General features: G+C 37.6%; 1 protein-coding gene and 1 pseudogene across 1 annotated transcript in view; both read left to right on the forward strand.

The window, feature by feature from the left end:
• Nucleotides 1-27154, forward strand: part of AK9 (adenylate kinase 9) — a 127168-nt gene that overhangs the window by 94696 nt on the left and 5318 nt on the right. The window contains exons 27-33 of the mRNA XM_032408265.1: nucleotides 8022-8228; nucleotides 8580-8798; nucleotides 11946-12159; nucleotides 19845-20046; nucleotides 22016-22162; nucleotides 22267-22487; nucleotides 26647-26843. Of these exons, the coding sequence (XP_032264156.1) occupies nucleotides 8022-8228; nucleotides 8580-8798; nucleotides 11946-12159; nucleotides 19845-20046; nucleotides 22016-22162; nucleotides 22267-22487; nucleotides 26647-26843 (1407 nt within the window). The remainder of the gene's footprint in view (nucleotides 1-8021; nucleotides 8229-8579; nucleotides 8799-11945; nucleotides 12160-19844; nucleotides 20047-22015; nucleotides 22163-22266; nucleotides 22488-26646; nucleotides 26844-27154) is intronic.
• Nucleotides 6615-7053, forward strand: LOC116634672 (annotated as a pseudogene).

Here is a 27154-nt window from a genome sequence, read left to right on the forward strand (position 1 = left end):
AAGGTCTATGTGCAGAGAGCTCTTTGGGATGGAACAGAAAGCAAAGGTGTGTATGGGGTGTACAGGTTGGGGATTGAGTTTTTTTAAGGTTTTTATTTAAGTTCCAGTTAGTTAACATACAGTGTAATAGTAGTTTTAAATGTACAATATAGTGATTGAGCACTTCCATACAACACCCGGTGCTCATCACAAGTGTACTCCTTAATCCCCATCACCCGTTTCACCCATCTCCCCCACTCACCTCCCTTGGATTGAGTTTTAAGGTTTGAAAAACAAATAGTTTGGAATAGTGTCTCAAAAAATCCATATTTGAGAGACAACCAGGTGTAGTAAGGAAATCTAGCATCTGCTTAACATGCGTCTGTATTGGGAAGCCTCAGAACTCTGACAAGTCTTGCACCTCTCCTCTTTCCATTTCTTCTCTAGTTGTAAGCATTCCAAGTATAATCTCCATCACCCTCCTGACATAAACTTCTACTCAGTTGTAGCCTTGCTCCTCCCTTCCCCTACTGACAGAAAGTTATGAGAGAGCTTACCCCAAATCTAGTCCTATTTCTCGGAGACCATGAATTTTGTTTTGTTTGTTGTCTTTATTTTCTCTTTTCCCTTTCCAGCCATCTCTGGGATTGTTTGAATGTATTTTATTTATCTATTGGCTTTTTAGTTATACCTCTATGTATTGTTTTTTAGTGGTTGCTCTTGATTACATATACATCCTTAGCTTTTCCCACTCTACTTAGAGTCAGTATCATTCCATGTAATACCGTAGAAACCTGTGACTGTAGAAGTCAATTTACACCCGCCCCCACTCCACCAACACCCTTTATGCTCTAGTTATTTGTTTTACAACCAAATATATTATAAACTCCATAAGAAAAAAATTATAGTTTTTGTTTTAAACAGCCATATGTATTTTAAAATTTTTAAGAGGAAAAATAAGTCTTTTACATTTATCCAGATGTTTACCATTTCTGTGGCTCTTCATTCATTCCTGTGGTGTGATGGAAACCGGAGGTATGAAAAGAATGTGGTCATTTGAATTGTTTTCCTGTATTTGCTTTTCCTGATTGTTTTCATGACTTTCTCTGTATCTTTACTCTTCAATAGTTTGATTATGATATGCCTACATGTCATTTTCTTCATATTTATCTAGTTTGGGGTTCACTAAGCTTCCTTAATCTGTAAATTTAGGTCTCTTGCTAAATTGGGAGAACTTTGGACATTATTTCTTCAAATACCTTTTCTGCTCTATTTGCTCTCTGTATCCTTCTGAAAGTCAATTTCACATAGGTTAGATCATTCACTATTGTTCCACATGATCTTGGGTCTGTTCATTTTTTCAGTCTTTTTTCTCTCTTAAGTTTGATCATTTCTTTTGATCTATCTTCAAATTCACTGATTCTTCCCTCTGTCATCTCCAGTCTACTAAACCCATCTGATATCTTTTATAATTTCAAATACTGTATTTTTTAGTTCTAAAATTTCCATTTGATTTGTTTTTATATTTTATTTCTCTCCTGGGATTTCCTATCTTTTCATGTATTTTCCTTTTCCTCACTGGTCATAGGGATTACAACTGCTTTAAAGTTCTTGTTTGGTAACTCTAATACCCAGAGTGGGTATTTAATATCTTTTCTTATGAGAATGGGTCATGTCTCATGATCCTTTATATTTTGAATAATTTTGGGTTATATCCTAGAATTATGAACGTTATGTTCTGGAAATTCTGAACTCTGTTATATACCTCCAGAGAAGGCTGGTGTTTTTGTTTTAGCAGGCAATTTATTTGGTAAGACTAAACCTGCCAACTCTGTCATACTGGCAATGGGTGGCAGTTCAATTGATACTGTTCTCAAATAGCCCATATGTGCATGATTCAGAGACATGGACAGTCTTTACAAACTAAATTTGCTCTTCCCTTCTCCAGTTCTCTCAACTCTGAAGTTTACCCTCACTCTCCAGTGCCCTGGTTGTGTCTCCTTCCCCTGGTTGCCCCAGATGGAAAGACACCAAGCTTCTTATCAGAGTTTTAGTCACCCTGTGCCACCACCACTGTAATGGAGGCTGCCCTCTGAGCAAATGCACAAAATCAGAGAACTCATCCTAAACCAACTGCTTCATCCAAATTTTTACTGTTTTCCAAAATCTGCCTTTGTTTACTCTCGAGCTCCTTAAATGAGTGAGATAAAATGTGTGTGGTGGGGCAGGAGGTGTACTCTTCATGGTTTATGGTTATTATCTTCTAGAAACTAACTTATTCCTTTATAGTGGAGGCAGATCTCTGAGACCATGAATTTTAGAACATGTATTTACTAACTTAAGGCCTAAAAAGTGTAATATATCAGCACTGTTTCAAAAGATCAAATTGCCATTTATGGAAAAATAAAAGCTTTTTTCTTATGAAGAATTAACCTGTGGAGATTTTTAGGATATTAACCTTTAAAAAATTCAACATTGTACTTAAGGAACTAGCAAAAGCAACATAATAAGAAAAAAAATAGCATACATGTTGAAAAGTTCTGTAAGAACAGAACTCATTATGTGCCTATAATTCAATTATCTAGAAAGTCCAGGAAAGTTAATTGCACAAAAATTATTTAAGGTTGCCACCACAGCTCCTTATTAACAATGACATTTGTCCCCATGAAGAAAAAAAAGGCAAATAATTTCTAAAGTAATTAAATAGTCCATCTTGAAGATGATAGGTGCCACGGAATGTTGGTTGGTGTCCTCCATCATTTGGAGCAAGATCCATCCTGCCTGCCTCTTCTCATTCTCATATCTCATTCAAATGGAAGCACAATACAACCTGCCCTGCTCACATACCCAGAGCTTGCAGTTGCTCTGAATTAATCAACTTGGTCCTCCATTCATAAAAATGAATGAACAACCAAGGATTACCATATACTTGAGAAAAATTATCAATACCAAGGAGCAGCAAGATGAGCAAACAGAACAATTGACCCTAAAATGAATAGGCAATTCAGAAAACCTTACTAAACATTAAAAAAAATTCCAATCTCCCTCAGAAAATTCAAGAACTTTTATCCAGAAAACAAAAACAGGATGTTATGAAAAATCAGACAAAAAAGAGTTCATGGAAGCTATATAATGTAAATTAGTTAAAAGTTGAATAAAAAGATTAGAAGGAAAAGTCAAAGAAGTTTCTCAAATATAGAACAAAAATACAAGAGATAGAAAATATGAAAGAAAAAAATGGAGTTATGTGGGGTCAATCCAGGAGGGTCAACATCCAATAGGCATTCAAAAAAAAAAAAAAAAATGAAAGGAGAGAAAATGTGAGGAAATAATCTTAAAAATATTGAAAGAAATGTTCCCAGTATTGAAGAAAGCAGAGGATCTTCAAATTCAAAGGGCTCAATGAATACAGAGCAGAACAAATTAAAAGAGATGTACATTAGATACATCCTCATGAAATTTGAGAGTGCTCATTATAGAGAGATTTTAAGTGTTTTAAAATGAAGAAAAGATACCTACGAAGGAATGTGGATAAGATTTGTATCAGACTTCTCACCAACAGTACTAGATGATGGAAGACAAAGACAATGCCTTCAAGATTCTGAGTGAAAATGATTTTTGACTATTTATAATGTATGAGGATAAAAAGGAAACCCTTTTAGATATTTAAGATCTTTGAAAATTAGCTTTTTATATTTTCTTCCTGAAAAAAGTAGCCACTTGATTTTGTGAATAATGTTTCTCCCATCTAAAAAACAAAACCAAACCAGAAATATGAGGTAGGGGAGAGATTAAAAAAAAAAAAAAAAGCATTATCCACATATGGGGCAAATTAAAATGCATGATTTTGCATAATAAGAAAAGATAAAGTTTGACCCTGATACTTCAGAATGGTACACATTTGTTGATACAGGGTTGTATCCCCGCTGTCGCTATCTGTAGCTAGTAATAAGGATTATGTAATTAAAATATGGCTGGTGCTGTTTATTGGGTTTCAATTTTTAGAATCAATCAAAAGTTTGCTTCCAATTCTTAGAATCAATTTCTACATGAAGCACTAAATACTTAAGTACAGTTACAGACAAATGTAAATGTAGAAATATTGGAGACAAAAATTTGGAAACTAAAGAGAGGGAAAAGTGAAAAGAGTAAGGACATTCTCTTGAATTGTGGGGAATCAAAAGACACATCTAAAAATGATAACTCAGGGGTGCCTGGTGGCTCAGTCGGTTAAGCGTCTGCCTTCCACTCAGGTCATGATCCCAGGATCCTGGGATTGAGCCCCACGTTGAGCCCACGAGCCCACATCCAGCTCTTTTTTCAGTGGGGAGCCTCCTTCTCCCTCTCCCTCTGCCTGCAGCTCCCCCGGGCTTGTGCTCTCTATTTCTCTCTGTCAAATAAATAAATAAAATCTAGAAAAAATTAAAAATAAAATAATAAAGTTGTAGGCACTCAGTTGTAGGATTAAAGAATTAAAAATATGACTAACACTGGGGAATAGGCAGAAGAGAAAGAAAGAGAAATATAAGTTAGCTAAAATTCCTCATCATCACTAGTATGAGAGAGAAAACAAATATCACAACGGTCAAAAGAGTCTACCTTTCACTGTTTAATTTGTTATTTCCTAAACCGATTTCCATAGATGACCAAAAAACCCATAAAAGGGGCTCCTGGGTGGCACAGTCAGTTGAGCCTCTGACTCTTGGTATCAGTTCAGGTCATAATCTTGCGATCTTGAGATCAAGCCCCACATCAGGCTCCATGTGCTCAGCGCAGACTCTGCTTAGAGTTTCTCTCTCGGTCTCCCTCTTTCCCCCCACCCCCTGCCCTGTGCACTTGCTTTCTCTCTCTCTCAAATAAATAAATAAATCTAAAAAAAAAACAAAAAGCAAAAAAAAATTTTTTTAATGCAAAAATGGCTAAATAAGAATAATGAAATGTATGTTTTTATATGGAAGGAAATTTAAAAGCACTGCTAAATTGTATTTTTAAAAAGCAAGTTGTACAATATAGAATGATCCCACTTATGTATAAAATATAATTTTCTGTGTGTGGGAGTGTGTGGGGGTGTAAACATCTAAAAGGATCTTAACAAAATTGTTAACCAAAATTATTTCTAGGTAGGAAAGTGGAAATAGAGATGGGAAATAGGGAAATTTTTTTACCCTATATAATGCTTTATAATTTTATCCTTTAGCAAAAATGAATCTGTTTTTATTTTTTTTCATCTTTTAAAAAGATTTTATTTATTTATTTTAGAGAGAGAGGGCAGGGAGGGAGAGAGAGAGAATCTTCAGCAGATTCCACGCTGAGTGCAGAGCCTGACTTGGGGCTCAATCCCATGACCCTGAGATCATGACCTGAGCTGAAATCGAGTCGGGCGCTCAACCAATTGAGTCACACAGGCACCCCAAAATGAATCTATTTTTAAACTGATATAGTTTTTTTAATTAACAAACAAGTTGAAAGAGCTATTAAGTAGAGCCAAGAGAGGTGAGTACAAGTTCATTGAGAACTGAGTTGTCCCTGGTTTGCAGTGTGGACTCATCTCAACATACTTCCAATGATCCTTAGAAAATCAAATCTCAGAATTTTTTTTTTTTTTTTTGGTCAAAGTGTAAGGAAAAAAGTAGTAAGAGAACCAAATGGTTTCAAAATTCAAATAAAAAAGAACCAGAACTGAAAAACACTTCCCCACAGGCAAACTCCTTTTGGAGAGAGAGGAGCCTGGGCACAGAGCAAGAAGGGACCTTATCCTCTCATCTTACTCCTTGCACGTGCAAGGTCAAATCCCAGCTCTAGGTGCTCTTGAAAGGAACCAGGGTCTAATCAGTAGAAAGATTAGGAAACAGGGAGCTAAGCAGGAGATTGCAGGCAAGAGATAATGAAAGGGCAACAGTGGGGCGGTACTGGAAAGGAGATAGTCTAGGGCATTGTTTAGGATTACGGTCCTTGGAAACTCGATGTGCAATTATGGAGAACAAGGAGTTAGGAAAACTTCCAGGTTTCCAACTGGAAGGCAGTGCTCCAACTGATAGAAGGAATACTTCAGGGAGAAGAGTGTGGAGGCAGTGCAGGAGGGATGCATATTAAAGCCTGTAGAGCACCACTTAGTGCCAATATCCTGCCATGGTCTTTAATAATCGTTTATGTATTATTCTTCTTTCTTCAGATGGGCTATAAACTCCTAAAGGGCATATACGGTTCTGTTAGCATGCTTTATACAAAGTAACAAATAATAGCTATAATGGCACAATAATAACAATAATAGCTATCATTTCATGCTTACCATGTGCCCAATATTTTTCTAAGTAAGGGTTTTGCATGTATTAAGTAATTTAATGCTCCCACCATCCCTGTGGGATAGGTACTTTTATTATTCCTATTTTACAGATGAGGAAACTGATCTTGTCCAAGCTAACACAGCTAGCGAATGATTTATTCTCTTTGAGTTCCATTAAATATTGTTAGTGAAGAGGGAGCTAGAGGGTATTATGCTAAGTGAAATAAGTCAGTCAGAGAAAGACAAATACTGTATGATTTCACTCATATGTGAAATTCAAGGAACAAAACAAACGAGCAAGGAAAAAAAAAGAGACAAATAAAGAAACAGACTCTTGCTCTTTCCGACTTCCATGGCGGTAGTGAGAGGCGCCCTGTCCACCCACCTGCAATGGATGGTCCTGTGGAACTGCTCCAGCTTCCTGATCAAGAGGAACAAGCAGACACACAGTGCCCAGCCCAATAACCTGAAGGCTCATAACTCCTTCACACCCACGGGCTGTGGGTGTGAAGCCACCGGCCCACCACAAAGGTGTAGTGGTGGTCAGGAAGCAGAGATCTGGCCAGTGAAAACCCACCACCTCCTACATGTGGACCACCATTAACAAGAATGTGTGGGCCCCCATCAGCAGCATCAGGCACATGATCCACAAGAACCAAGTACCGCCTGGATCTGCACATGGCTGCCATTTGCAGAGCCGGTGCCATCCTGAGCACCAGAAGCCTGTGATGGTGAAGAGGAAGTTGGCGCCCCACCAAGAACTCCTGAGCCCCCCACCTCAAAAGCAATGAAGGTATCAACCACCTGGGGAGGTGGGGGGAACAAGAAGAAACAGACTCTTTTTTATTTTATTTTATTATGTTATGTTAATCACCATACATTACATCATTAGTTTTTGATGTAATGTTCCATGATTCATTGTTTGCATATAACACCCAGTGCTCCATTCAATACGTGCCCCCTTTAATACTCATCACCAGGCTAACCCATGCCCCCCACCTGCCCCCCCCAGAACCCTCAGTTTGTTTTTCAGAGTCCATAGTCTCTCATGGTTCGTCTCCCCCTCTGATTTCCCCCCCTTCATTTTTCCCCTTAATTATAGAGAACAAACTGAGGGTTACCAGCGTGGAGATGGGTGGCGGAATGGGTTAATTAGATGATGAGGATTAAGGAGCGCACTTGTTGTGATGAGCACCAGGTGATGTATGAATAGTGATTTTTTTTTTAAAGGTTTTATTTATTTGTCAGAGAAAGAGAGCACAATCAGGGGGAGTGGCAGGCAGAGCAGGCAGAGGGAGAAGCAGACTTCCCGAAGAGCAAGGAGCCTGATGTGGGGCTCAATCCCAGGACCCTGGGATCATGATGTGAGCTGAAGGCAGACGCTTAACTCACTGAGCCACCCAGGCGTCCCAATAGTGATTTTTGATTCACTGTATTGTACACCTGAAACTAACATAACCTATGTTAATTAACTGGAATTAAAATTAAAACTCTAAATAAATGTAAATTTCTCACAACCATAAGAATAAATAGCATTTAATATCTTGTTTATGTATTTACTATGGGATCAGTATGGTGTCAGAGTCTTGAAGGAATTAAATTTCTGGGTGCCAGATATTTAAAATTTTACTATGTCACTAATGTTGCAATGCCATACCAACCAATATCCAATTACATAAAATATTCCAAATGATTAGTTAGCAGAGTTATTTGTTACATATTTTAGATATGTAGTAAAAGAGAATATTTTCTTCCTTAGATTGGTAAAGAAGATGAAGACTTCAGTGAAGAAGAGCCTGAAGAAGATGAAGATGATATTGACAACATCCTTGAAGATGAATTTCCAAAAGATGAGGAAGTGATGAGTGAGGAAGATGAAGAACAGGAAATGGATGCACTTGAGCGCCTGAGAGGTGAACTGGGAGAAAAATTTGAAGCAGATATGAGTAATTTACAAGTAATACAGGTTACTACTTTTCCTTCATTTTTCATAATTTAAAATGTAACATTTGAGAACGGAACAAATGCAATTTGGTTTATGTCTTAGTTTCTTTTTAACATTTCAAAAGAAATGCATATTTTAGGGCTGTCTTCCCTTTAGCCAGCACCACTTGCAATTATGAAAACAAATTAATAAATCAAGGGCAACATGGAAGCCACATAGGGTCAAAAGTTTTAGCTGCCAATATGCAGCCACTCAGAAGCTGAAAAATATTTGTTCTCTTGACTGAAGCAGTCACTCACCAGCAATGTCTATGTGCTGTGACCAGACTTCATCCCATTAAAAATATTTGGTTTTATGATTTTTTTTAATCAGGATGAATTTGAGAAGCTTTTGATCCCAGTGATTCTCATCAATGGAGCTCGAAAAATCCACATTGTACAATATAATATGAATATGAAACTGAAACCACTGGTGGAGAATCGTGAGAGCATTTTTGAAAAATGTTATCCAATAGCATCACACCTTGCCCAGAAAATGCTTAGCTGTACCTATAAGTATGTAAGCGCATTTGGCTACTGGGACCCTGTAAAGGTAATATCAGCAAATGCATCTAAAAGCTGTGTTCTTTCTTTTATTTTTTTTAAGTATGTCTAAGAAGAAGACAGAGGATAATTTCAAAAATTGTAAGCATTATACAGTACTCTTAACTAGCTATAAAAATATGTGATTGTTTTATTTTTCTGAAGAATGAATGGTAATCAAAGGGTTTAATCTCTTTCATCTACTTCTGTAGAGATAACACAATTCCAACTTGGTTTTAACTTTGTAGCTGAAGATAGGTAGTGGAAATATTTTCAAACTACACATCTAAAGGCCTGAGCTCCAGTACTAATTTGCCACCTAATTTTAGGCAAGTCAAATGACTTCTTTGATTCTTTAATGGACCCAGGGTCTCAGACCCTGTACTAAGACCTAGTTCTGTACTAAGACCCTGACTGGTTCCTTACCTTTAAGATGAAAGAATAATGCCCCCAGGCCACTGTGATCAAATACAAGAGTATAAAGTCCTCTGGAAAGTGTGAGACACAATACAAAATGTGACAATGATGTTCATAACAAGAATTTGTAAGGACCATATTTTTATGCAGCGTGGACAAACAGATTTAATCCAGTTAGAATTCAGTAACCCCAAATGTGGGATGATTTTCAACAAATCTCAACCAAGAATATGCCAGCCACTGTTCTAGTCCCTGGGAATAGAGTAGTGAACAAAACAGACAAGGTTTCTTTTGTCTTTCAGCTTATATTCTAGTTGGATTGGGGAGGGAGGATAGGCAATAAATAAGTAAACAAACAAATATGTTCTTGAGAGATAATATTAAGTGTTATAAAGACAATTAAAAAATGTCATGTGATAGTGACCTGCTCACTCGGCCCATGTACCTTTTTATTTCCATTGATGATATAGCACAGTGGAGAAGATCATGGCCTCTGTATCCAGACTGCCTGAGTTCAAAACCACTACTTATTAGATGACCAACCTTGGACAAATTACTTAACCTCTCTGAGTCATTTCCATTTGCATAATGGGAATAAGAATAGTCCCTACCTTATAATATTGTTACAATGATTAAATGAGTTAATTACTGTAAAGTGCTTACAAGAGTGTTTGGCTTTTTGTAGTGCTCAATAAAAGTTATAGTTGTTATTAATATGTATTACTATTATTGGTCACTGATAAAAAGTATTTCAGAAGATGGGATCCAAAATGGAGCCATGTACATTTACCTGAAATCTCCTTCTTGGTTGATATTGACACAGTCAATTTCAGTTCTACTTAATTGTGCCATCTTCTTTATCTTAGTGGTAGGATGTCAAGAGAAACCTTTTCAAATATCATGCTGGAATATAGAGACATATGACAGTGCTCTCCATAGAGAATTGGGTAGAGTTAAGCATGTATTAGAATCACCTAGAAAGTTTTTGAAAGATAGCCATGCCCTTCTCTCTGAGATGAGAAAGAAAGGGGAAGAAGCAGACAAAGTCAGAACCCTATTTAAGGAGAAAAGGCTCATGTCCAAACATAATTAGGACTATATAATAACGTCTTGTGGAGAAAGGAGTGCATGGTCATAGGAAGGGTTTAAGCATTTAAATAAGCATTTTTCAGGGCTGTTTGGGAAGCTTTCTGGGTGCATGACAGTTTTTTTAAAAAAGATTTTATTTATCTGAGAGAGAGAGAGAGAGCGCATGAGCGGTGGGGAGGGGTAGAGAGAGGGAGAAGCAGACCCCTCCCCCGCCAGGGGGGAGCCCGATGTGGGGCTCAATCCCAGAACCCTGAGATCATGACCTGAGCCGAAGGCAGCCCCTTAACTGAGCCAGCCAGGTACCCCTGGGTACATGACAGTTTGATATTTCTGATTTAATGACACTATGTGTAATCTGACCTACAGAGGAGAAAGGATACATGCTAATTATTTTGAGCAATAGCAGAAACTACTGTAAGGACTCTCAATTTGGGAATTTGAAATGGAATCATTAAACTTTCAGCTTTTTTTATTACCAAATATAAGACATACAGCAGACATTCCCACGCCACCCCTGAGTTTCTTCTTATACCTAGCATTTACTCCAGCCCAAAAATGTTGATGTTGACAATACCATTGACCTGTGACAACTGTCTAGGTGTAGCTCTGGTAAAGGAGCAAATTGAACCGTACTGCTTCACACCTACTTTGTCAAGTATGGGCTGATACTTGGCCATCTGATGCTCTAAAAAAAAGATATCCAAACCTAACATCAATTAATTACCCAGTTCTCATCTTGACCTAATGCAAATATGTGGGACCATTCCTCCCACTCCATTCCATACCTAAACCTTAAGCAGGCTTTTAGGTATTTTTCCCTTTTATGACTGCTCTTGATGTTTATGTGAGTGGAATTTTGCCTATATAAAATGTGGATGAGATGCCTGTGGGATTTGTCCTACCAGTATGCCCCTAAAGATAACCCAGGACCCCACCTGTATTAGTTTACTCAGGCTGCCATAACAAAGTACCACAGATGTGGTGGCTCAAACAACAGAAATTTATTTTCTCACAGTTCTAAGGCTGGAAATCCAAGATCTAGGTGCCAGCAGGGACAGTTTTCTGGTGAGACCTCTCTTCCTGGCTTGCAGATGATCCACCTTTTCACTATGTCCCCACGTGACCCTTCCTCTGTGCTTATGCACTTCTGGTGTCTCTTCCTCTTCATATAAGGACACCAGTCTTATTGGATAGGGCTCCACTCTTATGATCTCAACCTTAATTACCTCCTTAAAGGCCCAATCTCCAAATACAGTCACTTTGGGGATTAGGGCTTCAACTTATGAATTGGGGGGAACACATTTCCATCCATAACACCACCTTAGGAATGGACCTGTTTGTGAGGATAAATTGGCCCATGAATATATGCAAATAACTTTACACTCCTTGGCAAAAACATACACTAAATACATTATAAATGAAGTAGGAGAACTATAATTGTCATGAACTGAAAGCTAGTGAAGATTTCATCAATTGCATATGGGTATAAAATAGTTCTTTTTACATAGTCTTTAATAATAATATTTGGCTATAATTAGTTTTCTTATATATTGTTAAGAAAGATTTTCTTATTTTACAAATTTGTTCAAATGTATTTGGAGGAAATGCTGAATAACTTAAACCTATGAATTCAATTGTGTATATATTGCAGCTAAGTGAAGGAGAGACAATCAAACCAATTGAAACTTCAGAGAATCCAGTCCATGCTGTAATCCATCGTCAGTATATCTATTTTTTATCTAGTAAGGATACTAAAGAAAAATTTATGAAGAACCCAATCAAATATATCCGCCAACCCAAACCCAAGCCTACTGTGCCCATTAGGATTATAATTCTGGGACCTCCAAAATCTGGGAAAACTACAGGTAAGGGTGTGTGTTTGCCTTTGTTGTTCTTTTTTTTTATTTTATTATATTCATTTCAGGTGTATGATGTAGTGATTCAACTATTCCATGTATTACTCAGTGCTCATCAAGATAAGTATACTCTTAGGGCCCTTCACCTATTTCACCCGTCCCCCACCCACCTTTCCTCTGGAAACCATCTGTTCTCTATAGTTAAGAGTCTGTTTTTTGGTTTGTCTCTTTTTTTCCTTTTTCTTTTGTTTGTTTTGTTTCTTTCTTTTTTTTTTTTTAAGATTTTATTTATTTATTTGACAGAGAGAGATAACAAGAGAGGGATCACAAGCAGGGGCAGTGGGAGAGGGAGAAGCAGGCTTCCAGCTGAGCAGGGAGCCCAACGTGGAGCTTGAACCCAGGACCCTGGAATGATGACCTGAGCCGAAGGCAGACGCTTAACGACAGAGCCACCCACACGCCCCTGTTTGTTTTGTTTCTTAAATTCCACATATGAGTGAAATCATATAGTATTTGTCTTTTTCTGACTGGCTTATTTTGCTTAGCATTATACCCTGTAGATCCATCCATGTTGTTGCAAATGACAAGATGTTGTCCCTTTTTATGACTGAGTAATATTCCATTATACACACACACACACACACACACACACACACACATACATACATACATACATATATGTATATATACCACCTCTTCATCTATCAATCACTTCTCAGCCTTTTGGCTAAGATCAAGCATATCCATTCATCTATCAATAAATACTTAGGCAGCTTCCATAACCTGCCTATTGTAAATAATGCTGCAATAAACATAGGGGTGCATGTACCCCTTTGAATTAGAGTTTTTGTATTTTGGGGGTAAAGACCCAGGAGTGCAATTCCTGGATCATGGGTAGTTCTATTTTTAATTTTTTAAGGAACCTCCATACCATCTTCCACAGTGGCTGCACCAGTTTGCATTCCCACCAACAGTGTACAAATGTTCCTTCATCTCCACCTCCTTGCCAATACTGGTTGTTTCTTCTGTTTATTTTAACCATTCTGACTGGTGTGAGGTGATATCTCATTGTGATTTTGACTTGCATTTCCCTAATGATGAGTGATGTTAAGCATCTTTTCGGGTGCTTGCTAGCCATTTGTATGTCTTCTTTGGAGAAATGTCTGTTCATGTTTCCTGCCCATTTCTTAATTGGATTATTTGTTTTTTGAGTGTTGAATTGTATAAGTTCTTTATATAATTTGTATTCTAATCCTTTATTGGATATGTCATTTGTAAGAATCTTCTCCCATTCAGTAGGTTGTCTTTTAGTTTTGTTGGTTGCTTTCTTTGCTATGCAGAGGCTTTTTATTTTGATACAGTCACAATAGTTTATTTTTCCTTTTATTTCCTTTGCCTCCGGAGGCATATCTAGAAAAATGTTCCTAGGGCCAATGTCAGAGAAATTACTGCCTATGCTCTCTTCCAAGATTTTTATGGTTTTAGAAAGGTCTCACATTTAGATCCTTAATCCATTTTGAGTTTATTTTTGTGTATGGTGTAAGAAAGGAAATTCTTTTGCATGTAGCTGTCCAGTTTTCCCAACGTCATTTGTTGAAGAGATTGTCTTTTTCCCATTGCATATTATTTCCTGCTTTGTCAAAGATTAATTGACTATATAATGTGAGTTTATTTCTGGGTTTCCTATTCTCTTTCATTGATGTTTGTTGTTTTTGTGGTAGTACCACACTGCTTTGATTACCACAGCTTTGTAATATAACTTGGAGTCTGGAATTGTGATGCCTCCAGTTTTGTTTTTCTTTTTCAAGATTACTTTGGCTATTGGGGATCTTTTGTGGTTCCATACAAATTTTAGGATTGCTTGTTCTAGTTCTGTGAAAAATGCTGTTGGTATTTTGATAGAGATTGCATTAAATCTGTTTTGGCTACTAGGGACATTTTAACAATATTTGTTCTTCCAATCCATGAGCATGAAATATCTTTCCATTTGTTTGTGTCATCTTTAATTTCTTTCATAAATGTTTTACAGTTTTCAGAGTACAGGTCTTTCACCTCTTTGATTAAGTTTATTTTCTAGGTATGTTATTATTTTTGGTGTAATTGTAAATGGGATTGTTTTCTTAATTTCTCTTTCTGCTCCTTCATTATTAGTGTATAGAAATAAAACAGATTTCTATACATTGATTTTTTTATCCTGCGACCTTACTGAATTCATTTATCAGTTCTAATAGTTCTTTGGTGGAGTCTTTATGGGTTTTCTGTATATAATAAGTATCATGTAATCTGCAAATAGTGATGTTTTACTTCTTCCTTACCAATTTGGATGCCTTTTATTCCTTTCTGTTGTCTGACTGCTATGGCTAGGACTTCCAGTACTATGTTGAATAAAAGTGGTGAATAAAAGTGGGAGCACCTGGGTGGCTCAGTCAGTTAAGGGTCTGCCTTCTGCTCAGGTCATGATCCTGGGGTCCTGGGATTGAGCCCCAAGTTGTGCACCCTGCTCAGCTGGAAGTCTGCTTCTCTCTCTCCCTCTGACCTTCCCCCTTGCTCATGCTCTTGCTTGCTCTCTCTCAAATGAATAAATAAAAAATCTTTTTTAAAAAAGTGGTGAGGGACGCCTGGGTGGCTCAGTCGTTAAGTGTCTGCCTTCAGCTCAGGTCATGATCCCAGGGTCCTGGGATTGAGCCCCGCATCGGACTCCCTGCTCGGCGGGAAGCCTGCTTCTCCCTCTCCCACTCCCCCTGCTTGTGTTCCCTCTCTTGCTGTGTCTCTCTCTGTCAAATAAATGAATTAAATCTTAAAAAAAAAAAAAAAGTGGTGAGAGTGGACATCCTTGTCTTATTCCTGACTTCATGGGAAAAGCTATCCCTGAATGGTTTTTCCCCAATGAGTATGATGTGGGTTTTTCATATAAAGACTTTATTATGTTGAGGTATGTTCCCTTTAAACCTACTTTGTTGAGGGTTTTTATCATAAATGGATGTTGTACTTTGTTAAATGCTTTTTCTGCATCTATTGAAATGATCATAGGTTTTTATCCTTTCTCTTATTGATGTGGCCTTTTTTATTCTTAAGTATAAAAGAATCCCCTAAAAGCTACTGCCACTTCTCTAGGAAACCAACTATCAAAATTGACTCAAAAGGAGATAGAAAACCTAAATAGGATAATAACTATTGAAGAGAAGTCATTCAAAAATATAACCCCATTCCAAAACAGTCCAGGATCAATCAATGGTTTTAGAGAAAAATTGTATCAAACTTTCATAGAATTAAAAAACTCAGGAGATAATTCCTGTTTTTGTAAGCTTTTTCAGAGCAGAGGAAAAAAAGACAGTAAGTTTCCCAATTTATTTCCAGTGTTTTTAATTAAAGAGTATAGTCCTTAATAAATATAATCAAATATTTATATGGGCTAAATTATAGTTCATATATCCAAAAAGTTATAAAGAATACAAATTCATTTTTAAATTAGCATAACTCTGATATCAAAACCTAACAAAAGTAATACAAGAAAAGAAATTACAAATTAATATCATTTATAAATACAGTCAAATAATAGTATATTAATATTATATTAGCATAAAATTATATTAAAAGATTCTAATAAGATTTTTAAAAATTGAGGGGTGCCTGGGTGGCTCAGTCGTTAAGCGTCTGCCTTCAGCTCAGGTCATGATCCCAGGGTCCTGGGATTGAGCCCCACATCAGGCTCCCTGCTCAGCGGGAAGCCTGCTTCTCCCTCTCCCACTCCCCCCGCTTGTGTTCCCTCTCTCACTGTGTCTCTCTCTGTCAAATAAATAAATAAAATCTTTAAAAAAAAAAAAAAGATTTTTAAAAATTGAAATATAATCTACTGTGTTAATAGTTTAAAGAGTGAAAATCCATTATCTTAATCATTGTTGAAAAAGGCACTTGGTAAACTATATCCCCATAATGTTTGAATTTTGTATAACTTTGGACTGTTTTTTTTTTTTTTTAAGGCCAATAGTCCGACAAAAGGTTGGTTATAGTATTTCAAGATGACATGATAACAACATGAGCAATGGTTGGTCACAATGAGAATAAAATGTAAAAGACAGATACAGGAGATATTTCAAAGGAAAATAAAGGACTTAATGACTGACTGAATAGAGAATGAAGGGGAGAGATGAGGTCAAAGATAAATTTGTCACCAGGAATAATAAAGGGGAGTTTTGTGTTCCAGCTCTTCAGATGAATTGTTTGTTTTGCCCATTTAAACCTCTTAACATGATGAAAGAATCTTTAATAGTAATATTCTAAATGTTCACAAACATAGGGGTTCCTGGGTGGCTCATTTGGTAAAGCATCCGACTCTTGATTTCGGCTCAGGTCATGAGCTCAGGGTCATGAGATTGAGCCCTGCAGTTGGCTCTGTGCTGGGTGTGGAACCTGTTTGAGATTCTCTCCCTCCTTCTCCTTTTGCTCTCTCCCCCACCCCTGCCACTTGCGTATGGGCTCACTCTGTCTCTCTAAAAACAGATTTTTTTAAATGTTCACAAACATAATATTTCCTCAAAAAAACAAATCATTGACCTTTAAAATAAGATCTCTCAACCAGAGCAAAAAGTGAAATGTAGATAAAGCAATCTGATTTCTCATTTACTTTTTTGTGTGCCTCTTAGTCCCCTTAATCTATTTCACTCAACCCCCTACGTCCCCCCTCTGGCAACCACCAGTTTGTTCTCTGTATTTATGAGTCTACTTCTGTTTTTTGTTTGTTTGTTCATTTGTTTTTTTGGATTCCACATATAAGTGAAATCATAATAGTATTTGTCTTTCTCTGTCTGACTTATTTCACTTAGCATAATACCCTCTTGGTCCAACCATGTTGTCGAAAATAGCAAGATCTTATTCTTCTTTATGGCTGAGTAGTATTCCATATTGTGTGTGTGTGTGTGTGTGTGTGTGTGTGTGTGTGCACATGTACATGTGCATGCATTACATCTTCTTTTCCTGTTCATCTATCAATGGACACTTATTTGATTCCATATCTTGGCTATTGTAAATAATGCTGCAGTAAACATAGGGGTGCATATAGCTTTTCAAATTAGTGTTTTTGTTTTCTTTGGGTAAATACCCAGCAGAATTACTGGATCATATAGTATTTCTATTTTTAACTTCTTGAGGAACCTCCATACTGTTTTCCACAGTGGCTGCACCAATTTATATTCCTGCTAGCAGAGTACTAGGGTTCTCTTTTCTCCACATCCTCACCAACATTTGTTTCTTGTCTTCTGATACTAGCCATTCTGACTGGTATGAAGTGATATCTCATTGCAGTTTTGATTTGCATTTCCCTGATGATTAGAGATGTTGAGCATGTCTTCATGTGTCTGTTGGCCATTTGTATCTCTTCTTTGGAAAAATGTCTATTCAGGTCTTCTGCCCATTTTTTAAAAGAATTATTTGGGGGTTTTTTAGTATTTACTATTAGTTGAGTTGTAGTATTATTAGTTGAGTTCTTTACATATTTTAGAAATTAGCCCCTTAATGGATATATCCAATTTAGTAGGTTGCCTTTTTGTTTTGTTAATGGTTTCCTTCACTTTGCAAAAGCTTTTTAGTTTGATGTAGTCCAAAAAGTTTCCTTTTCCTTTTGTTTCTTGCCCAAGAAAACATGTCCAGAAAAATATTTCTATGGCCAAAGTCCAAGAGATAGCTGCCTATATTTTCTTCTAAGAGTTTTATGGTTTCAGGTCTTGCATTTAGGTCTCTAATCCATTTTGAGTTTAGTTTTGTGTATGGTGTAAATGATACAGTTTTATTCTTTTGCATGTAGTTGTCCAGGTTTCACAACACCATTTATTGAAGAGACTGTGTTATCCCCATTGTGTATTCTTGCCTCCTTTGTCATAAATTAATTGACCATATACATGCAGATTTATTTCTGGGCTCTCAATTCTGTTCTATTGATCTATGTGTCTGTTTTTGTGTTAATACCATATTGTTTTGATTTCTCATTTCTTTGTTGAGATAGAAGTGAATTTTTAATAAGATATCAAATTATAAAAGCTTTGTTATTATTAGAACTTTAAAAAAAACAGGTCCTATTCCAGCATTTGTGGCAAAGCTGAGATTAAGGACTCTGGCTCTCACAGGGGCTTCCCTTTGGGCGTGGCCCTAACTGTGGTCAGTTAATCTGCATTCCATATAAGATAGGATGGGCTCTCTCAGTGTTCTCTACACTCTTCTGTCTCCAGACATAATAAGGCAGGGTATATAGACCACTACAGAGCATGCCTACATTTAACAGTTACTGGAAGCCATTGCCTATGGTCTCATTAGGAGAAGCAGAGGTCAAGGTGAGTCCTCTTTAAACCAATAGCAACATCTATGTAACCTTGGACAAATTATTCCATGTTAGTGGGCATCAGTCCTCTCATCTAAAAAATTAGAATTTCAGTATCCAGGGACACCTGGGTGGCTCAGTCAGTTAAGCGTCTGCCTTTGGCTCAGGTCATGATCCCAGGGTCCTGGGATCGAATCCTGCATTGGGCTCCCTGTTCAGCAGGAAGCCTGCTTCTCCCTCTGCCTGCTACTGCCCCTGCTTGTGCTCTCTCTCTCTCTCTCAAATAAATAAATAATCTTAAAAAAAAAAAAAAGGAATTTCAGTATCCATTCTACCCATCTGATGGAATGGTTGAAAATACCAAATAAAGTCACAGAAGAAAAATTCCCTCATGAGCTGTAAATTACTATTAAAATATCAGGTATGAGGCGCCTGGGAGGCTCAGTCAGTTAAACGTCCAACTCTTGATTTTGGCTCAGGTCATGAGATTGAGCCCCACTTTGGGCTCTGTGCTCAGTGAGGAGTCTGCTGGAGAGATTCTCTCTTTCCCTTTCCCTCCCCTCTGCCTCTCCCCTTGCTTGTGCATATTCCCTCTCTCTCATTCAAATAAATAAATAAATAAAACATTTTTTAAAGATTAAAAAAATAAAATGTCAGGTAGACCATTATAATTTTTTAAAATTATTTCATATAGGGGGCACCTGGGTGGCTCAGGCAGTTAAGCATCTACCCTGGGCTCAGGTCATGGTCCCAGGGTCCTGGGATCGAGTCCCGCACTGGGCTCCCTGCTCAGCGGGGAGCCTGCTTCTCCCTCTGCCTGCTCTGCCTGCCGCTCCCCCTGCTTGTGCTCTCTCTCTCTCTCTGACAAATAAATAAAAATCTATTTTAAGAATCTTTTAAAAAATTATTTCATATAGGATTAGCTGAGATCTAACTGTTTAGGGGTATGCTATTCTGACTGCAGCATGGAGTCCATAAATGGATAGACAAGGAAACAGTCCAGTCCAGTGACACAGGAGCATTAGATTATTATTTTGGACATAATGCCAAATATTAATAGTACACGTAGGATGCCATGTAAAGTTCGCAAAATTTTTGTTACCTCATGCAGAAGGAAGAAAACACTTAAATATTAGTTTGGTTATGAGAAGAACCCACAGAGTTGGCTCATTAACCAGATCCATCAGCCACATACTTGAAGTATTAATAATTATTGACCTTTGACAGTAGTAATTCAATAAAATGTAACAATTTTAATTTTCAAAATTTCTTTGGGGAATGTGAAGATTAGCTCACTGTGGATGTCAATTAGCCAGAAATTAGAAATAAGGTTAACTAATGAATTTGTGAAATGGAATAAGTTTAAAGTTTTAATGTTTTTCAGTTGCCCAAAAAATTTCAAGTGAATATGGCTTAAAGCGTTTGTCAATAGGAGAAGCTTTGCGTTACGTATTAAACAGCCAACCAGACACAGAGCTGGCACTCATGTTAAATTGGCATCTTCATAAAGGAATGACAGCACCTGATGAACTGGCTATTCAAGCCTTAGAAATCTGTCTGATGGAAAGCATATGTAATACTGCAGGGTAAGTGGGTGTGGGGCTGGGGAGGGAGTTAATCCTTTTAAGAATTACCAACAAAATTTAAAACACTTACATTAAACAAGGTTTAAAGCTCTGGTAGAGGGTGTGATCTACTTCTCAAACCTTAGGCACATTCATGGTTATATATTTTAATTTTCTGTCAGGCTAAAACTTGGCTTGAACACTTATATGGCAGAATAGCAAGCGGCCACTTCACTTGCTGCAGCAACCCCTGGGTTGTCCAAAAGTCTCTGGGCTTACACTGCCAACAAAGGAGGCCAGTGTGACTTCCAACGTCTAGTAGACCTTCTCACTGCTCCATGGAATGATGAAGGAGTGGCCCTCCCCTGTTCCCTAGAAGGTATTGGTCTAATGGAGATAGTCTCTCACTGGCCCAGCTCCCTGCACATGTAGCAGTGCCCCTCCCTTAGTGCTACATTTGGACCTGAGGGCCCCATGCTTGAGCTTTCCCTTCAGTTTACAATCCTCTGCCCTACCATTACTCACCCAGTGCAGCCACTGGTCATACCCAGTTGTAAAAGCCAGTGCAACCTAATGCCCTACTCTTGAGCCCAGGTCACTGACCTAGAATCCCACTAATCTATTCAAGGTTGTATTACATTAAGAGGCTTTTAGCCCTTCCCTGCTACTGGTCCTTAAGTCTTTGGACAGTTCTCCTAATTTCAGTTATGAAGAGCAGATTCTGGGGTGTCAGATTTTTCCCCCAGAGGAGGCCCTGGGACTTACACAAATTGAGTTACCTCTTCCCTGGCATTCAGCTTTGCACACAAGGGATCTCTGTGAAGACAACCTTGAATCAAAAGGGGTTTATTTCACCTTAATACCAGGACAGTGACTGGCCAATCACCCTGAATTTTTCTAAACTTGAGGGCCACTCAAGCGACCCTTCACAAGCAAAGAAATTGAGCTACTCTTTATTTTGAAAACCCCAAAACACAACCGCGGCACTCCCATAACGTTGCCTATTAGGTTTGCCTGGCTGCATTAATTTACAATCCTCTCTGCCATGGAACTTAGAACTAGTGCCTAGAGACTTGGCTGGAGAGCACTGAGTAAGGGGATCCTGTGACTTTCTCTAAACCAGCCCTTCCTGATGACCATCAGCCAGCAGGCCCGGCTTGCTCCCTCCTCAGAGGGAGTTTCCTGACTTTGGGGGCCACTCCTCTCGGAATGTGTGGATACCCTTTATTCCTCCTCTCAGTTTGATAGTTATACTCTCATTATCACAGACTGGGACTAACGTAAATTCTCTGTCATTTCTGCTCAGAAGCATGATGGGTCCTGATGGAATGATTCTCTCCCAGATATCACAGGGCTCCTCTCACCAACTCCCCATCTCTCCTCCCACCGCCACCCCCCAGCCTTCCCATAGAACTTTACTATAAAAGCAAGCTTAGAGCACAATTGTTTTCCCATATTTGTTTAATCCCTTACTAAGATACTATTCATTGTGCCAGGACCTATTCTAGTTGTTTTACATACCGGATCTCTAAGTCTTTAAGACAACTCTCAGGGTTAAGTATCATTTCCCCTATTTTACTGAAAACTGAGACTCAGAGAGGTCAAGCTAGGTCTCAAATCTGTGTCTGTCTGCCTCTGAAGCCTGTATTCTTTCCACTATTTCATGCTTAGAATAAAAGCACCGGTTGAATAACACAATGTTCAAGGTATAATGCGTGTTACCTCTTGAGTTCTGCCAAAGCCTAGCTCTATGATGCTAAGTGTATGAATTCAGAGCTGTGTCTGTGTGTATGCTGCCCTACATCTGGCTCTTGGGCTGACTGAGGTTAAAAATATAGAGATAAAGAGGGCAAAGTGCAAAGAAGATAAGTCAAGTTACAAAAGAAAGAGCAAGAGGCTATTCCTAAAGAGACAGACTGGTTCTAGAAGACAGGAAGGAAGATAGGAGAGAAAAGAAATCTGGAATTATTTTCATGTTTCTCCTTGTTAGTGTTGTCATCGATGGCTACCCTGTAACTAAATATCAAGTGAGTCTCTTGGAAGCTAGGTCAATCATCCCCATGGTCATCTTTGAGTTGGATGTGCCTTCCAAGGAGATTTTCAAAAGATTGTTCCTGGAAAAAAAAAAGGAACAAAGGTAATGTATGTGATGAAAGCTACGACAAAGGAATGAACTTTAATCAACCAGGAAAAAAAGTATATTTTTAACAACTTTTTCCATTCATTCTGTTTCTCTATTAGTTTGCCTTATCCACTGCACAATAGCACACAGATTACAGCTGTCAAAAACTCAAAATACCATAAAAATATTGATGAGATTAGGAAATATTATCAAGAACAGCATCAGAACTGGTATGTGATTGATGGATTTCACAGCAAATGGTGGGTGTGGAATAAAGTCATTAAGAAAGTTCAAATGGTGAATAAATATATGCAGATATACCTGGAAAGGATAAAAGCAGGTAAGAAAACATTAAATTGTTAAAATAGAATAAAATGTTAATTGAAAGTCTACATATGCCTGATTCATGTTACCATAATTCATTCAATCTGAACATTTGTTCCCACAATCTTAATCAGTCTTTTAAGTATATGGTACTACCCAATTATTGTGGGCATGTATATTGTTCTCATAAATGACTGCCACTACTCAAGCTTTCATTTATTGAATTCCTATGTGAACCTAGCACATAAAAATAATGCATAGCCTCTCACTAGAAGAGTTTATAGTGTTTGGAATGCCATGTAAGAAGCTAAATTTCAAGAATGCTAGTTATATGAGAGTAGTGGTCTATGGGATGACACTTGGCAAAATTTTGTTTATGAATCTAGAATTAAAGATATTTTTGGTATTTATATTCATTATGGTATTACATAAGTGCTGAATCTATAAAAAATTAAACTTGAGCATAAAATGTCTTTTAATATATATATTTGGAATCCATGAAAGAAAATGTTTGATTATATATTCCTATAAGTTTCTTGACTTTTATCTAAAAATACATAAAATAGAAGGAAAGTGATCTATATCTGATATCTCTAAAAAGAGTGATGACTCTAAAGAATTGAGCTATAGGGGTCTCACAGACATCTGATTAGTGACTTTGTTTAACTATGGGACTACAGAGAAAATATAATGAGGTATGAGAACAATGTGACTAATAGAATCTTACACAAGGCAGTGAGGATTCTGCATCATTAAATCTTGATTAGCTTCATTATTTGGGCATAACCAGTATCTCTGGTTCCTGTTTGTCTGCAGACTGGGAATTTATTTTCACCTGAGGATTACAAGGCATGATGAGTACAAGGGAAGAAAGAATTGGGCTTTTAGAAACCTACTCGCAATAAGTTTTGGAAAGCATCGCACTTGTAAAAGACTCCACGGCAGACTTTGAAAGCAAAACTTGTGTCTCTTTCATCTTTCTGTTACCCTATTTCACCCTCCCTACACCTTAGATTCAGTTCCCTGGAAACAGACTCAAGTTTAAACAAGATTAAAACTTGTCTGCAGAAGCTTTATCAGAAAGTATTCTCAGGATTCGAGTTGCCAGATTTAGCAACCAAAAATATAGGATGCCCAGTTAAATTTCAATTTCAGATAAATAACAAGTTTTTAGTGTAAGTATGTCCCAAACATTGCATGGGATATACTTATACTAAAAACTCTTCATTGTTAATCTGAAATTTAAACTCACTGGGCTTCCTGTATGTTAATCAGGAGATACAGCTGTGGGAAGTGAGGACAACAGAATTGGACAGAGGGAGAAACTGACCTGCCATGTGGTGGAAACGAAAGCCTCAGCAGATCCGATAGGGAAGCCCTAGAGCTAGGATGGACCTTCAGAATTTCCCAATTGAGGGGAGGAGCCAGGCTCTATATCCCTCCATTGGCCTGCCATTGACCACAGGTCACTCTGGGAGGGGGTTAACCTGTGACAGATGGGCAATTCCCAGTGCACCTGTGACCCATCAGCACTGATACTCCCAGCATCTGAGGGATGGCTGCATCAGCCCTGAAGAGGAATGTGGATGAGGTGCCACGGTATCCATTTCATTATTCCATATATACTTGCCTCTGCCTTGAATAGTTTAATCTTATTGAAATTGACCTTATTGATCTTCTGCTTCAACTTCCACGTAATAATCTAACCTGTACTTGATTGTTTAAATTTAGTTTTGACTTTTTTTTTTTTTTTTTCATTCCACATTTCCTTGTATGCTATCCAATGATCCTCTCCTATCAGGGGGCCAAAGTTTACTCTGACTGATGAGATGGAGCAAGGTCAGGGCTAGAAGATTAAAGAGATTCCTCCTCATTCTGCCACATTCCAGATTAAGATATATGGGCATTGCCAGATGTCATCAAGAATATAGAAGAAGAGATATTTGAGTATATTTTAGGACTTGGAGTCATGTGATTCTAAATTACCCTGTTACTAAACCTGTCAGGATTTGTGAGGTTCAGCATATCTGAGCTAAAGAGCAGCTAGGATTGTAATACTGTGGTACCATATAGTATAATATTATAGCACTATATAATACTATATACTTCAATAATAAAACATATTATTATACCGGGCGCCTGCGTGGCTCAGTTGGTTAAGCGACTGCCTTCGGCTCAGGTCATGATCCTGGAGTCCCGGGATCGAGTCCCGCATCGGGCTTCCTGCTCAGCAGGGAGTCTGCTTCTCCCTCTGACCCTCCTCCCTCTCATATGCTCTCTCTCTCTCTCATTCTCGCTCTCTCAAATAAATAAAAAAAAAAAAAAACATATTATTATACCATAGTACTGTACATTATAACACTTTAGAATAATATTATGGCACTATAGTATTATAGTGTAATGTTCTTTGTAGGGAAGGAATATTAGGGCTTCTTAGCTTTTTCATCTGTGTCATAAACAACAGATGGAATAGCATATTAGTTTATGCTGCATAACATATTATTTCAAAACTTAGCAGCATAAATAACACACACACAAACACACAATTTCTATGGGTCAGGAATCCAGTCACAGTTTAACTGGATTCTCTGCTTTAGAAACTCTCACAATCCTAATCAAGGTATTGTCTAGGATTATTGTCTCATCTGAAGGCCCAACTGGGAAAGAATCTACTACCACACTCATTCATGTATTGTTGACAAGATTTCGTTCCTTGAGGGTTGTTGGATTGAGGGCCTCAGTTTCTTGCTAGCTGTTGGCCACAGACCACTTCCAGTTCCTTCCCTTATAGTCCTTTCCAACATGGCACCTTTGTTTTATCAAGTGAACAAGCTGAGAAGGCAAGAAAGAGTGCCAAAAAGAAGTCACAGTCTTTCATAATTGTTTTAGTTTCCTAAGCCTGCTGTGAGAAAGTACCACAAACTGGGTGGCTTAAACAACAGAAATTTATTCTCTCACAGTTCTGGAGGCTAGAAGCTCAAAATCAAGGTGTTACCAAGGCCATATTCTCTCTGAAGGCTCTAGGGGAGAATCTGTTCCATGTCTTTCTCTTAGCTTCCAGTGTTGCCATCAATCCTCTCCATTCTTTGGCTTGTAGACCATTGCCCCAATCCTAAGGATCAATTTTATATGTATACTTTGTCACATAACAAGCTATGATTTATGATTCATAAATTTTATAATTTAAGACCTTCCTAGGCATAATGATAATTTTTAAAAGGCAAAACTTCTCACTAATGAAAGGGACCATTAACAAAATATACTAAGGGTCAAAATTTACTCATTGTAACTAAGATGTATGAAAAAATTTTTTCATTTTCTATAATATGTCTTATTTCTTTGCAATCCCCATTCCAGTGCAGTATTGGGGAGAAAACTCTCAAACCTGTTCACTGAAGGACTTTGGGCTCTTCCTTTTTAAAATAGACTCTCTGGGGTAAACCTAGTCACTTTTGGAAAAACATTTCTTCCCTTCTCTTGTGTGCCATCTGGGTACAGTAACATCATGTCAAAAACTATTTGCACTTTTTGAAATCTACCCCATAGAAAAATTAAAAATATGTAGCAAATTTATATGTGTGTGTCTAAGTGTCTATGCAGACATGCATATATATATATATATATATATATATATATATATATATATATATAAAGAGTGATGACACATATATATGGTTTATAACAGATATATAATTTATAATAGATAAGAATTAAAAACAACCAAAACATTCATCAACAGATAAATGGCTAAGTAAACTATATGCATATTTATACAATGGAATACTATGCATCAGTTAAAAAGAACTAGGTAAATCATATAAACAGATATGGAAAGATGTCAAAGACCATAAATAACTGATAAAAGCAAGTTGCAGAATAATGTTTACAGCATAGTGGCATAAGCATGCTATGTGCAAAAAATAAATGTGTATATGCAAGTATATAGGAAAAAGTCTGAAAAAGATACAAATCAACGGTGATTACTCTTAGGAGGGATGTTGAATTGAGAGGATGAAGGTGTGAAGAGAAACTTTTACTTTTTACTCTGTTGTTTGGAATTTTACAATGTATATGCATTTGTATCATGTGTGTATAATTGAAATCATTTTAATTTCTAAAATCACTGTTTTCTATGAAAAAAAAAATAATAATAATAGTTAATCTGTTACTAATAGGAAAAGCTGCCTGCATAGACAAGTTATGTATCACACCTCAAGAACTGATTTCTCGCCTGGGCGAATTTGGACAGTTCTGCCCTATCAGTCTGGCAGAATCACATCAACTAGTTGATTGCTCTATAACTGACTCATTGGAATTTGCAGCAGAGTTCAGAGGGCACTATTATAAAATGAGTTCTCAGGAAAATCTGAATGTAAGTTTGTTCCTAAATCCACGTATTTACTAGGGAAAGAAAATGCCTGTCTCAGAATTCATCAAATAGGAAGGCATGGGTACAGCTGGGAACACCCAGGAACCTGGGGACCAGGAGCCCCATTATTGGAACCTATGACATTAGGACCAATGAGGCAACCTGGAGGCCAGTCTTGAGACTGCACCCCAAGATATATTTTGGCATACAGTGGAGGTTCAGGGTCAGTGATGGGCCCTCAGCTTAACAGGTAGGGAAACCCAGTGGCGATTCCTACCAATGGAGGGGATGCTGAGCATCAGGACTCAGCCCAC

Source organism: Phoca vitulina, unplaced genomic scaffold (assembly GCF_004348235.1).
Source record: "Phoca vitulina isolate PV1807 unplaced genomic scaffold, GSC_HSeal_1.0 scaffold9, whole genome shotgun sequence".
In the NCBI taxonomy this organism is placed as follows: domain Eukaryota; kingdom Metazoa; phylum Chordata; class Mammalia; order Carnivora; family Phocidae; genus Phoca; species Phoca vitulina.